This window comes from Pygocentrus nattereri, chromosome 19, assembly GCF_015220715.1.
Source record: "Pygocentrus nattereri isolate fPygNat1 chromosome 19, fPygNat1.pri, whole genome shotgun sequence".
Classification (NCBI taxonomy): Eukaryota; Metazoa; Chordata; class Actinopteri; order Characiformes; family Serrasalmidae; genus Pygocentrus; species Pygocentrus nattereri.
The window spans coordinates 5,070,229-5,083,929 of NC_051229.1; the positions used below are offsets into that span (position 1 = coordinate 5,070,229).

Here is a 13,701-nt window from a genome sequence, read left to right on the forward strand (position 1 = left end):
TCAAGCCTAGATTCTTATTGAACCCGTGCGTGTGCAGCACTGTGCAAACGTCGTAGGCCATTATTTTCCATTCAAAAAAGGATGTTTTTTGGTGATAAAATACTTTTTTTATTTAATATTTTGGTAACACTTTATATGCAGCGGTCCTCTGTAGATGATTAATAAACTCTTAATAGATAATTAGTAACACATCAACAACATATCAGTGAAGTAGCAGTAATGAAGCGTCTGAATACACTGAACTAAAGATCTTGTAGATGTTCTGTTAATACATTACTAATCCTAACCTTAAACTCAACCCAAAACCTAATCCTAACCCCTACCCTGGTTCTAATCCTAACCCTAACATTAATCTCATCCCAAAACCTAATCCTAACACTCACCCTGGTCCTAACCTTAAACTCAACCCAAAACCTAATCCTAATCCTCACCCTGGCCCTAATCCTAATCCTAACCTCAACCCAAAACCTAATCCTCACCCCTACCCTGGTTCTAATCCTAACCCTAACATTAATCTCATCCCAAAACCTAATCCTCACCCTAACCTTAACCTCAACCCAAAACCTAATCCTAACACTCACCCTGGTCCTAACCTTAACCTCAACCCAAAACCTAATCCTCACCCTCACCCTGGCCCTAATCCTAATCTTAACCTCAACCCAAAACCTAATCCTCACCCCTACCCTGGTTCTAATCCTAACCCTAACATTAATCTCATCCCAAAACCTAATCCTCACCCTAACCTTAACCTCAACCCAAAACCTAATCCTCACCCTAACCTTAACCTCAACCCAAAACCTAATCCTCACCCTCACCCTGACCCTAATCCTAACCTTAACCTCAACCCAAAACCTAATCCTAATCCTCACCCTGGCCCTAACCCGAACCTTAGCCTCAACCCAAAGCCTAATCCTAATCCTCACCCTGGCCCTAATCCTAACCCTAACCTTAACCTCAACCCAAAATCTAATCCTAACACTCACCCTGGTCCTAACCCTAACCTTAGCCTCAACCCAAAGCCTAATCCTAATCCTCACCCTGGCCCTAATCCTAACCCTAACCTTAACCTCAACCCAAAGCCTAATCCTAATCCTCACCCTGGCCCTAACCCGAACCTTAGCCTCAACCCAAAGCCTAATCCTAATCCTCACCCTGGCCCTAATCCTAACCCTAACCTTAGCCTCAACCCAAAACCTAATCCTAACCCTCACCCTGGCCCTAATCCTAACCTTAGCCTCAACCCAAAGCCTAATCCTAATCCTCACCCTCATATGTTTCTGCTATGTTACTGAGAGTCCATTGACTGTTTAATCTAAAAGTGTTTCCAGTCCTTCTGCAGTGGGTTCTAATCAGTTCTATAGCTCAAAGGCACTTTAATCACCATCTTCAGTGCATTTTACCCCCTGAAACAGCGCTTTTTCAAAAGAAGCGTGCAGGGGTCACAACACACAGTACAGCAGAGCTCAGGCTGCTGGCTGCTTCCCACAGGCCGCAGTGTGGACATGCACAGTAACTGAGGGTCCAGCAGATGGAGACATTTTACTGACACAGCGTCCGAGCAGCAGCTCAGTCGGAGACTCTACTAGGATTTTGTAGTTCTTTTGTGTGAGACATGAAGGTCCCTTACCAATGTGGAATCTCTGGTTTACGACTGCCCGCCGTGTGTAATTGTGTTCATTCCCTCTGATGTCTGTGCTGAAGCACATGTAGCTTTTGTTTGCTTAGTTTTGGAAACTGATTGCAACCTGATTGCAACATCTGGCGTGTGGCGAAATTCTCATATCATTGTTTTTCAAAAAAAGTCACGATGACACACAGGTGGCTTTTAACGTTCGAAATTTCAAAATGCCTGATCTGTCCGGTCTGGAGACTGACATTGCAACAGCCCACAACCAGAATGACAGTCAGAAGAGAAGAATGTCTGTCTCAGGGCTGTGAAATCACTCGAAAATCAGATCCGCCCAGAACGGTTGATAAGCAGAAATCAGTTTCGTTCCATCAGCAACATGTGCGAATCTGGATCATTTCAAACTTAACACCACTCTTCAAACATTCCCACGTTGCATGGACCGTAAACTCGCTTAAAGTGTGCGCACACTTCAGTTCCTCATCTTATAGCTACACTATGAGATTCATAGCTCTTCCTGGGGGTAAACATGCAGGACAGTGATTCTGCTGCATCAGTTTTGTAATGTTAGAATAGGTTATTATTTATTATAATAATACACACAAAGCCAATTATATTGGCCGAAATTCTCAAGCTATTTTCAAATGTATACAATAAACATATACAAAAAAGTTTTGGCGTATTGTGTTTTAATTTCTATATTCCACTACTGAGTAAACATGAATTATACATAAACAGTGTATTTGTGGGAAAATTTCCAATTTCGTTTTACATTAAATCATTTCCTAAAGAACCGCAATTAAATCTGTGGGAGTTGCTTAAGCAGTAGAACCCGAGAGGGAGTGTGTTCTCGCCGTAGATCATCACAGCCGTGATGTTATTGGTGATAACTCACTTCTCGAGTGTCTCTACTGCTTTAATACAGCAGTTAAATAAATACAGTAAGAAATGAATAAACTGGCCGTTTAATATGTTTTAATGTTCAGTTCCTTCCTCCTAATTATAGCTCCTTAACGAGCTGCTCGTCAGAGTAACGAGCCCCGCCCACTCGCTGCTCAGCCGGCAGTTCGTTCTCCTGCTCCTTACACTAAATTCCCAAACTGTCGTCACCACTGAGCAGCTTTTCAGTCGGCAGCTGTGACAGAAGAACAGCTGAACAACCTGGAATCAGCCAGAAATGAACCCAACACCATTCGCCAGACGTGTCTGATCTTCAGAGTCGGACCAAATCAGACTGAGCCGTAAAACTGACCCAATATCAGGTTCAGCTCAGTTTGCTCAGTTTCTCCAGATCAGTATTAATGTTGTTTTGTTCCAGCCGGTCTGTAAAGCTTCTTACAGACCGTTTAGTTTGGCGAATGGTGTTGGGTTCATTTCTGGCTGATTCCAGGTTGTTCAGCTGTTCTTCTGTCACAGCTGCCGACTGAAAAGCTGCTCAGTGGTGACGACAGTTTGGGAATTTAGTGTCGTCTCGTCTTCAGAGTCGGGGTTCATATGGCTTCAGCGTCTCCTACAGCTGCCAAAGTCGTTGCTTAGAGTGATACAGTGTTTGTGAAAAAACTGACTGTTGTATAATTAATAATATTAATTCAGTTTAAAAGGTTAATAAGCTTTATTGCTGTTTTTGCAGGATCAGCTCTGTAGTCTCCATCTAAAGCGCATCACAGAGAGGATGCACAGCCAGCACGAGCGTCTGCAGGACCTAACGATGCAGAACCAACGTCTGCGCAATCTACTGGGACAAACAACTGAGGAAGAGCAACACAAGGTAACAGCATGGGCCATTATAGGGGTCGGCAACATGAGAATATGTTACATGACAATGACGATTATGCCATGATACACTTTTCTGAGTATATGATGGGAATAGGCAGCACTTCTAGGACACAAAACAACTGCATGTATCATGAAAAAGACCATTATATTATACCATTATAGAGAGCCTGTAAACGACAACAAGAACCAGTATATAGTAGCTGAATAAACTCCAGGACACATTCAACAATCAAAACACCTCCCAGTACAACCAAACCTCCTCTTAATACAACCAAATCCTCTCCCAGTACAAGTGGAACTCCTCCCAGTACTACTGAAAGTCCTCTCGGTACAATCCAAACCACTCCTAGTATAACCGAAACTCCTCCCAGTACAACCGAAACTCCTCCCAGTACAACCGAAACCCGTCCCAGTACAACTGAAACACCTCCCAGCACAACTGAACCTCCTCTTAATACAACCAAATCCTCTTCCGGTACAAGTGGATCTCCTCCCAGTACTACTGAAAGTCCTCTCGGTACAACCCAAACCACTCCTAGTATAACCAAAACTCCTCCCAGTACAACCGAAACCCCTCCCAGTACAAACGAAACACCTCCCAGTACAACTGAAACACCTCCCAGCACAACTGAACCTCCTCTTAATACAACCAAATCCTCTTCCAGTACAAGTGGAACTCCTCCCAGTACTACTGAAAGTACTCTTGGTACAACCGAAACCCCTCTCGGTACAACGAAACCCCTCTCAGTACAACTGGGACTCCTCGTAAAAAGACCAATGTCAGAGAGCCTGTAAACAACAGCAACAACCAGTATACAGTAGCTGATTAAACTGCATGGTAACAAGTAGCTGACGAGACAGCAGCCCGTTAATCTTATTTTGCCCATTCCAACTTGTCTGCGAACCTCAGGAAAGCATAATATTGTGATATGTAAAGAATGTATAAGTATGTGTATTGATGTTATATTTTTGCCAAATTGCCCACCCTTAGCCCAGAGTGACATAATTCCCCATTTGAGCCAGCAGAGGTGGCTAATTACTGGGCCAGTTATCCTCCGCAACTCTTCCTGAGGGCTAAATTCAGACCCAGGCCATGTGCGTTATTAAACCCTACTTAGCGCTGCTGGGTGCAACTCCATGTGCTGTGGGCTGAGCTTGAGGGGAAGTGGACAGGATGACCTCAGTGTTAAGCGCAGTGACACTTATTACACTTTCCAGTAATGGAAGCTTATATCAAATCAATTAGCACAGTGATGACTGCATGCTTAAATCACCACACATGCTTAAGTGGTTTTTGACACCGTGTGACACACCTTTGATCCATAAACATGCACTAAATTACAGAGCAAAGCTAAAAACAGCAGCAAGGATGAGTGTGTAAGATTACTTGTTAGCTACATCATCCTAGCAGCTGATCAACATTGCCTGAACTGTAAATTAGTGAATTAGATTTTCCTCCAAACAGATCTCGTGTGTGTGTGTGTGTGTGTGTGTGTGTGTGTGAGTGTGAGGGGCTGTACACTGAAACTATTTGCAGTGAAGCATCACTATTACCAGCAGCTGGAGACACACCCAAAGTGTTATCACACACTGATTTGATTAATCTGTTGTTTCGTGGTGTCGGCACACGCTCTGTTTTAAATCCTTTCTCCTTTGAAAGGTCAAAAGAGTCCAGCACTGTCTCTGTGAGCCCGTTTACACCTGGTCGGTATCTGGATTTCAGCCTGGTAGTAATTTATCCATAGGCATTCACCCTGAGTAATCAAATGTGTCTCCGGTTAGTCAGATTAGAACCCGATTGCCGTGCGGCGCATAAAATGCAAATCAGCTCAACAATCAATCGACTTTTTTATCCCTTGTTTTTTCTGCTCTGTTTAAAAAAAAATGGTTGCGACCTCAAATCACAAGTTATTTACCTCTTATTGACCAGGGTTTGTCCATCTGAATTTACGTGACCAAATCGTAAGGCAAATTATTCAGTAACTGCATGAAGTAAATGCAATTTTTACTTTATTTATTTATTTCTTTAAAGCTCCCCTCAAGAGAAAATGTGTTTTATGATCTCCACATATCACTACATGCTCACAATTTACTGCTGAAAGCCAGAAATCTCCGCCGCCCTTTGTGTTGTTTTCTAAAAGTGATGTTTCCAGAGCAGATCACTGAAGAGACGCCATCTGTTTATAGTTTAGAGCCCAGATTTGGGGAAAAACGGGTCGACTTTCAGTAGAAAAACAAAGTTCAGCTTCTTTTATTATAAGGGTTTAAAATGACATCACCGTCTATTAGACTGGAGAGAAGAGCTACAGCCTCACACGACGCCCAGCTTCTGAACGGAGCTTATTAGATATGAACGTTATGAAGAACATGACGAAGCGCGTTGTGGAACCACCGGTGGGCTCCAGGAGATGAAAGCTATGAGCTATTTTCTTACATCAGCTTTTGTTGTTTACTGTTCCAAATGATTAGTCTGCTGTGTTCATTATCGGGGCCGTGGAGCAAAGGTGAACATTGGGAAAGCGAAGTAAAAATGAACCCAACTGGTGCTTTATGTTAACTAGCTCAGCACCGCTGCAGGTTAATGAATTGAACTCGTGTCAGGAGCTGAGCTGAAGCTGCAGCCATGCTCCGTTTAAGTGGGGAGGCACCATTGGTATAGTGGTTGGTTAGTGTAGTGGTTAACACCTCTGCCTTCTATGTTGTAGACTGGGGTTCAATCCCCTGCTTGGACAAGCGCCCTACATTATACCAATAAGAGTCCTTGGGCAAGACTCCTAACACCATCTGGGCCTTCCTGTGTAAACTGATCAAACCGTAAGTCGTTCTGGATAAGAGCGTCTGCCAAATGCCATAATGTAAATTACAGTACTGGGAGGGGTTTTGGTTGTCATGTGTGGCTTGGAGAAACAGTCCCTGTTTGCACCTGGTCACGCGTTCATACATCTTGAGTACCAGGATTGTACCTGGATGAGGCCAAGCCACAAAAATGCAAGTGTAAATGTATCCAAGATGCACTCAAGATACAAATCCCTTCACTCAAAGCACCAGGAGGTGGTATTTAAGCCACATGTTATAGCAGACAAAACACCTCTCAGTACAACCGAAATTCCTCCCAGTACAACCAAAACTTCTTTTTGTACAACCGAAACACCATCCAGTATAACCTAAACTCCTCCTGGTACAACCAAACCCCCTCCCAGTACAGCCAAAACCCCTCCTGGTACAACCAAACCCCTTCCCAGTACAGCCAAAACCCCTCCTGGTACAGGCAAAACTCCTCCTGGTACAACCAAACCCCTTCCCAGTACAGCCAAAACCCCTCCTGGTACAGGCAAAACTCCTCCTGGTACAACCAAACCCCCTCCCAGTACAGCCAAAACCCCTCCTGGTACAGGCAAAACTCCTCCTGGTACAACCAAACCCCCTCCCAGTACAGCCAAAACCCCTCCTGGTACAACCAAACCCCCTCCCAGTACAGCCAAAACCCCTCCTGGTACAACCAAACCCCCTCCCAGTACAACCAAACCTCCTCCCAGTACAGCCAAAACCCCTCCTGGTACAGGCAAAACTCCACCTAGTACAACCAAAACTGCTTTTAGTACAGCTAAAACTCCTCCTAGTTCTACTGAAACTCCTCCCTATGCCACTTAATAGCAGTATGGACATTCACTGCTGTGCAAAAAATCGCTGTCAAAGAGGCTGAATGGATAAAAAAAATTGGTGATTGGTTGACACATAACAAGTGGCTCCCTCACACCAATCGGAATTCAGTCCAACTAAACAGGGACTTAACTACCAAGTCTAAATGCATGTGGCTAACACGGCCTTGTCTGATGAATCTTGTTTTCTACTGAAGCACATAGATGGTAGGGTCACAATTTGCATGAATCCATGGACTCAACCTGCCAACCATCCAGTCAACAGTCCAGGCTGGTGGAGGTGGTGTAATGGGGTGGGGAATGTCTTCTTGGTACATTCGGGGCCTGTTAATTCCGATCCATTATCACTTGAACTCCCCTGCCTATTTGAGTATTGTTGCTGACCATGTGCGTCCTTTCAAGGCCACAATTCACCACCTTCTAATGCACCATTTCACAAAAACAAAAGTCGTCTCAAACTGGTTTATAAACGTCACAGTGAGTTCAGTGTTCTTCAGTGGCCTTCCCAGCCACTGCATCTGAATCCAGTAGAACATCTTTGGGATGTGGTGGAACAGAGATTCACAGCATGGAAGTTCACCTGAAAAATCTGCGGGAGTAACATGATGTAATCATGGCAACATAAACCGTCACCATCACCTTTTCAACAAAGAATGACCACATCACTCCTGTTCTTCAGAGTCTTCACTTTTTGACCGTTACATTTGGTGTTCAGTGCAAAGTTCTCCAAAGCTCTGCACAATCTGGCTCCTCAATACTTGGCAGAGCTTCTTCATCTATATGTCCCATCCCGTACTTTGAGATCACAAAATCTAGGCCTTCTTCATGTTCCTAGATTTAAATTGGCTTCTATGGGTGGTCGCTCATTTAATGTAGTAGCTCCCAAGTTAGGAATACTCTCCCACAGTCTACCCGGGATGCAGCCTCTCTGTCTTCATTCAAATCTCCGTTAAAGACGTACTTGTTCTCACTGTGTTATTGATGTTCTTTTGTCTGTAAAGCTTCCTTGAGCATAGGAAAGGCGTTATATAAATAAAGGTGGTGGTGATGATGATGAACCAGCATCTCAGAAGAATGTTTCCAACAACTTGCGCAATCCAAGCAACGAAGAGTTGAGGCTGTTTCGAGAGCGAAGGGAGGCCCTACCCAGCATGTGTAGAGAGTGTAGAGTGATACTGTTTTGTGTTCAATGGGGATACAGCATCAGAGCTTTGTTAGAGACCTCTAATCCTTGAAGACTCTTGCACTGCACACTTTTGCTTAACTCATTCGTTCCACCACGCACACACCCTGCCCTAGTGCTGGAGTTGAGAAACTGAGTAGGTGCATTGGTTAATTATACATTTCTGCATCGCACAATGACTTGGTTAAAAAGCCGTCTATCTGCCCATCGCCAAAAAAGATAAAAAGTTTAAAAAAAATACCCGAAAAGGAACCAGTATCTTCTGCTTTTTTTCTGAATGTTTGCAGCTGATAGCATCTTTCTCACTCTGCTGGCTGATGCTGTTGGAGTTCACACTTACAACCCAGCGTCCGAAGCTCTGTGGGCCCAGGCGCTTCTCTACAGAAGTGATTTCGCAAGAAAACAGCCAACTGTGCATAAACACTGCCGTTAACTCCGCGGAGGAGGTGTGGAAGATAATGTGATAAAGCAGTTCTGTAAATCCATCTCTTTGTGCAGATTTAAAGTTGCTTTTTTAAAACGGCTACACTCTGAGTATTTTTCTCAAATTAGAGATTCGAGGCAATGTTACAGATTAAAACTTTTCTGCTGATCAGAAACAGACATGAAACAGAACTTATGAAAACAGCTAAAGAAAGATGCTATGACTGTTTACTGTGGATATTACAAAAATGACTCGAGGACATTTTAGTTTCACAAGCATGCCTGGACCCAACACGATATCTAGGTATGTATATCTATGGGCCAGACTGGTTAGAGCTGACAGAAAGGCTACGGTAACTCGCTGTACTGGTTAACCACTCTGCACAATTGTGCTGAGCAGAAAAGCATCTCAGAATGCACAACATGTCGAACCTTGAGGTGGATGGGCTACAACAGCAGAAGACCCCATTGGTTCCACTTCTGTCAGTCGAGAACAGAAAGTTAAAGCCACGGTGGGCACAGATTTTCCAAAATTGGACAGTTGAAGACCATAAAAATATAGCCTTGTCTGATGAATCTTGATTTCTGCTGAGGGACACAGATGGAGGGGTCAGAATTTGCATATTTCCATGGACTCAACCTGCCAACCGTCAGCAGTCCAGGCTGGTGGAGGTGGGAAATGTTTTCGTGGCACACTTTGGGCCTGTTAATACCAATCAATTATCCAAATCCCCAGCCTATTTGAGTATTATTGCTCACCATGACTCTAACATCCCTTCAAGGCCACAATTCACCACCTTCTAACAAAATACGTATTAAAACAGCTAAAGAAAGATACTATGACTGTTTACCATGAATATTACAAAAATGACTCGGACATTTTTAGTTTTGCAAGCATTAATGCATGTAGTTTCAGAATGCTTAGTTCCAGATTTACGATGGTTACTGATAGTAATGTTTGTTTCCCACCAATGTTCGATTGTCACTGGCATGAATAACGTGAACCACAAGCCTTTTCTGGCCAATAAATGCTGCAAAAATGAGCGTTTTACTCCAAAAATGCTTGATTTTCCTAAGAGTCTCTAGGCAATTGAAGGGATGGCATAATCAGAAATGCTTATTGTACTAGCAATGAATGAAAACCAGTACATGTCAGATAGATCAAAGACATCATGCTAACAGTTAGCTCCTAACTCCCATTCATTGTTGCAACCGCTGCTTTTGTTACCTTCGCCAGCATTTAGGCCGGAGAATAAGCTCTGAGTCCCATCTAGCTTTTCTTCAGCAGGCTCCCGAAGATGAAGAACCGGAAGAGGACGCGACTGCGGTCAGAAAGCTGCAAGACCAGATTGCACAGTTGCAGGCCCAGGTATGTTTGATCAAGCAGTTCTATGTTCGGAATAGGCAATCACACTAACACTGCAACAGTTCTAAGGCTTGGATCCCAATAGCGGCATCAGTACTGATGCTTTTAAGTCTTGTTCTGCATGTATAAAGGTGTAATATCTGCACTGAAAGCCTATTAGCCATTTCAGCAATTCTTGTTTTGTGGCTTTTTGCACATTTCAGCACTTTTCATTTCATCGTTATGGTTGGTTATTGTAAGTATTACTAAAAGAAAGCGCTTTTTATCACTGTTTTCATTTGCAGATCTGGGGCCGTATTGAAGAAACTTCTTATCTTTTTGTCTTAACTTAAGATCTGACATGCCAAGATAAGATTTTATTTACAAATTTGGTATCACGGAAGCAAATTTTATCTTAATTTAAGAAGCTTATCTTCTCTTACAACATCTTTTCTTATCTGGACTTAGGAAATCTTAACTTATTCGATCGAAATCGACAATCAACTGTTGTTGTGTCTGTTTCCTAGCAACCGACCATACGCGCACAGCTGAAACGTAAACTTGTAAACAAGTTAGTTAGCCAGACAGCTAACGTTAGCTACCGTTACTGAGGTAAACGAGGTCAAATAAAACTAAAGCGCGATAAACTGAGAGTTAAGAATATTGTGGCAGCGCCCTCTGCTGTTTATCAGAGCATCTTTACAGTTTCAGTTTCATTTCCCAAACGGATCAGCCGAGCACACTAATAAACGGACGTACTTTCAGCTCCGTTTCCTCATTATTCACTATTATTTTATCTAATGAGTTTTCCTCAACATTAATACCCGAAGGTAATAAGAGGGGACAGTGGAGATCACGTCTGCAGCATCTGGGGTTTTTAAAATATCTGTTGTGTCTCTACTGCTTTAATACAGCAGTTAAATAAATACAGTAAGAAATGAATAAACTGGCCGTGAACGCGGCGTTTAATGTTTTAATGTTCAGTTCCTTCCTCCTAATTATAGCTCCTTAACGAGCTGCTCGTCAGAGTAACGAGCTCCGCCCACTCGCTGCTCAGGCGGCAGTTCGTTCTCCAGCTCCTTACACTAAATTCCCAAACTGTCGTCACCACTGAGCAGCTTTTCTGTTTATTATCACGTCAGTTTTACGGCTCAGTCTGATTTGGTCCAACTCTGAAGATCAGACACATCTGGCGAATGGTGTTGGGTTCATTTCTGGCTGATTCCAGGTTGTTCAGCTGTTCTTCTGTCACAGCTGCCGACTGAAAAGCTGCTCAGTGGTGACGACAGTTTGAGAATTTAGTGTCGTCTCGTCTTCAGAGTCGGACCAAACCGGCTGTCGGTCAGATGTGATCTTAACAGTGTCTGTTTTCTGTTTGTGGCAAAGTAAGAAGTGAAAACGTTGAAATGGCTTGAGCGTCTCCTACAGCTGTCAAAGTCGTTGCTTAGCAACGGCATCTCAGCGGAGTGTTACAGTGTTTGTGAAAAACCTGTGATGTTATGGCGAAATAACAGCACGATTAGATCGTTTCTCAACCAATTAGCGTAGCCGGAACTAACTGTTGTATAAATATAGACTTCTTGTTGTTGTTCTGTCATACCTTCTGGCCCAACTTCTTAACTGAAGTTGCCATGACAACAAAACAGCTACGATATGATCTCAGGCTTAAGAATCAGAAGGTCCGGGGCTGAATACATCAGTACGTTGGTATCCACCTGCTTACTCCTGTTACACATCACCATCAGCATAAATCTATCCATGCCTGTGAGTGGTTGAAGCTTCTGAGAGCTCTTGGGGAACCTGATGGAACTGTTCTCAACAGTAAACACTTCATAAAGCAAAGTCTGATGTAAACAGGCGCAAAAACTCAGAGCTGTGTCCTATTTACTGTTCTGTATATGGGAGTCTGACATTTCAATTTCTGTTCCCTATTCACTCTCAGAGAAAAGGTATTAGACTCTACCTGGGGTCGTATCTGTCTTGCCACTAGGACAGTATCCTAAATGGTACCTTTAGTACCTTTAGCTACAGAACATAACTGTGCAATGTTTTATATTTTACGTTCTATTGACTGAGGTTGTATAAAAAAAATTACGGATACATACACACTTAAAAAAGATGGTGCCCCAAGGGTTCTTTAGTACAGAAAACGGTTCTATATAGAACCTCAAACACTCACAGGATCTTTTGCATGATTAAAGGGGCCTTTGCATGGTAAAAGGTTCTTCGGATTGATGGAGAATGTGCTGTAGATGGTTCTATATGGAGCCTTTTGGAAATAAAGCTCCCAAAAGGGTTCTTCTGTTGTTACATTGTTAAGCTTGTAGCAATAGAAGAACCTTTTTGGGTGCTATATGGAACCCCTTTCAAAAAGGTTGTATATAGAGTTGTCTAGGGCACATTCATGCACATTTCCATCAATTTGAAGAACCGTGTAAAGAACCATTTAGTCATGCAAAGGGTTCTTTGAGTATTTCTATATAGAACCACTTTCTTTACTAAAGAACCCTTGAAGATAGTGTGTAGGGACCATTTCTCTTTCCCGTATTAGGGCTCTACATGGAACTTCCATGTTCACTCTTAAAAAAGATGGTTCTTCAAGAGTTCTTTAGTAAAGAAATGTGTTCTATGTTGAACCACGAACACTCAAAGAACCAATTTGCATGATTAAAGGGGTCTTAGCAAGGTGAAATGGTCCCTCAGATTGATGGAGAATGCGCTGTAGATGGCTCTTCACAGAACCTTTTCAAAAAGGGTTCTTCTATTATTATGATGTCAAGCTTGTACCAATGCAAGAACCCTTCCACAATGCAAAGAGACCTTTACTTATGCAAAGGGCTGTTCAGGGTTCTATATAGAACCACTCTCTTTACTAAAGAACCCTTGAAGACAGTGATTAGGGACCGTTTCTGTTTCTGTTAAGCGTTTTCTACACAAACTCGCACTCGTCGTCACACTGGAGCCGATTCAGCCTGTATAGCAGCCCTACACATCGAGACGCCTTCACTACTTTAGATGGTATGATTTCTTGATTTAGACTCGGCTGTAGCAGCCTGTAAATTTAGACCTGCTGACCACACGTTTCGCTCTGCTTGCTGGTGCATGACCGTGTGCTGTGCTTTCTCGATCACGCCAAAGATTTACTTTTGAGATTCTGTCTGGTGAATTACCAAAAGTCCTGCCTCTGAAGCTCAGCTGTTTCCAGCGACTTTCCCACCTCCAGCCTTAAAGACCCTGGAAGTTAGTTTCAATTACCTGGCATTCGTTCTGCCTTTGAAAGTTGGTCTCTTTTGGCTCACATGCTACACTGCTAGAAACGAAGGTTCTGTGCAGGTACATTTCTTGTCCATCAAGGTACAACCAATGTAAACGTTCCCTCAAACCTCCAGCAGTGGTTTAAGGTCCAACTGTGAACCTTAAATCAGTTCCTCCAGGTGAAAAGTTGGTATTTGTACCTTTTCATAACCGAATGATTTAAAACAGAGCAGTGGAATAAAAGCCTGGAGGCGAGGCAAGGCGAGGCGGGGTGTGTGGAGTCAGTACAGCTTAGAAAAGATCATTTCAGTGAATTGTGGTTGCTATGTTCCTTGACTGAAGGTACTGAGAGGCACCCTTGGGGGTTCCACCCCAGTGACAAGAGTGGTTCTGCCCCAGTGACAGTTTCATGCTTTTTTTCTGAGAGTGTGGG

The 13,701-nt window shown here is 43.2% G+C and overlaps 1 protein-coding gene across 4 annotated transcripts in view; it reads left to right on the forward strand.

Moving 5' to 3' along the window:
• Window positions 1-13,701, forward strand: part of evi5a (ecotropic viral integration site 5a) — a 51,614-nt gene that overhangs the window by 21,584 nt on the left and 16,329 nt on the right. For 3 of the 4 annotated variants that reach the window (XM_017712273.1, XM_017712277.1, XM_017712276.2), the window contains 2 exons: window positions 3,258-3,395; window positions 9,954-10,037. In XM_017712273.1, the coding sequence (XP_017567762.1) occupies window positions 3,258-3,395; window positions 9,954-10,037 (222 nt within the window). The remainder of the gene's footprint in view (window positions 1-3,257; window positions 3,396-9,953; window positions 10,038-13,701) is intronic. The other variant, XM_017712274.1, reaches the window with a different exon arrangement.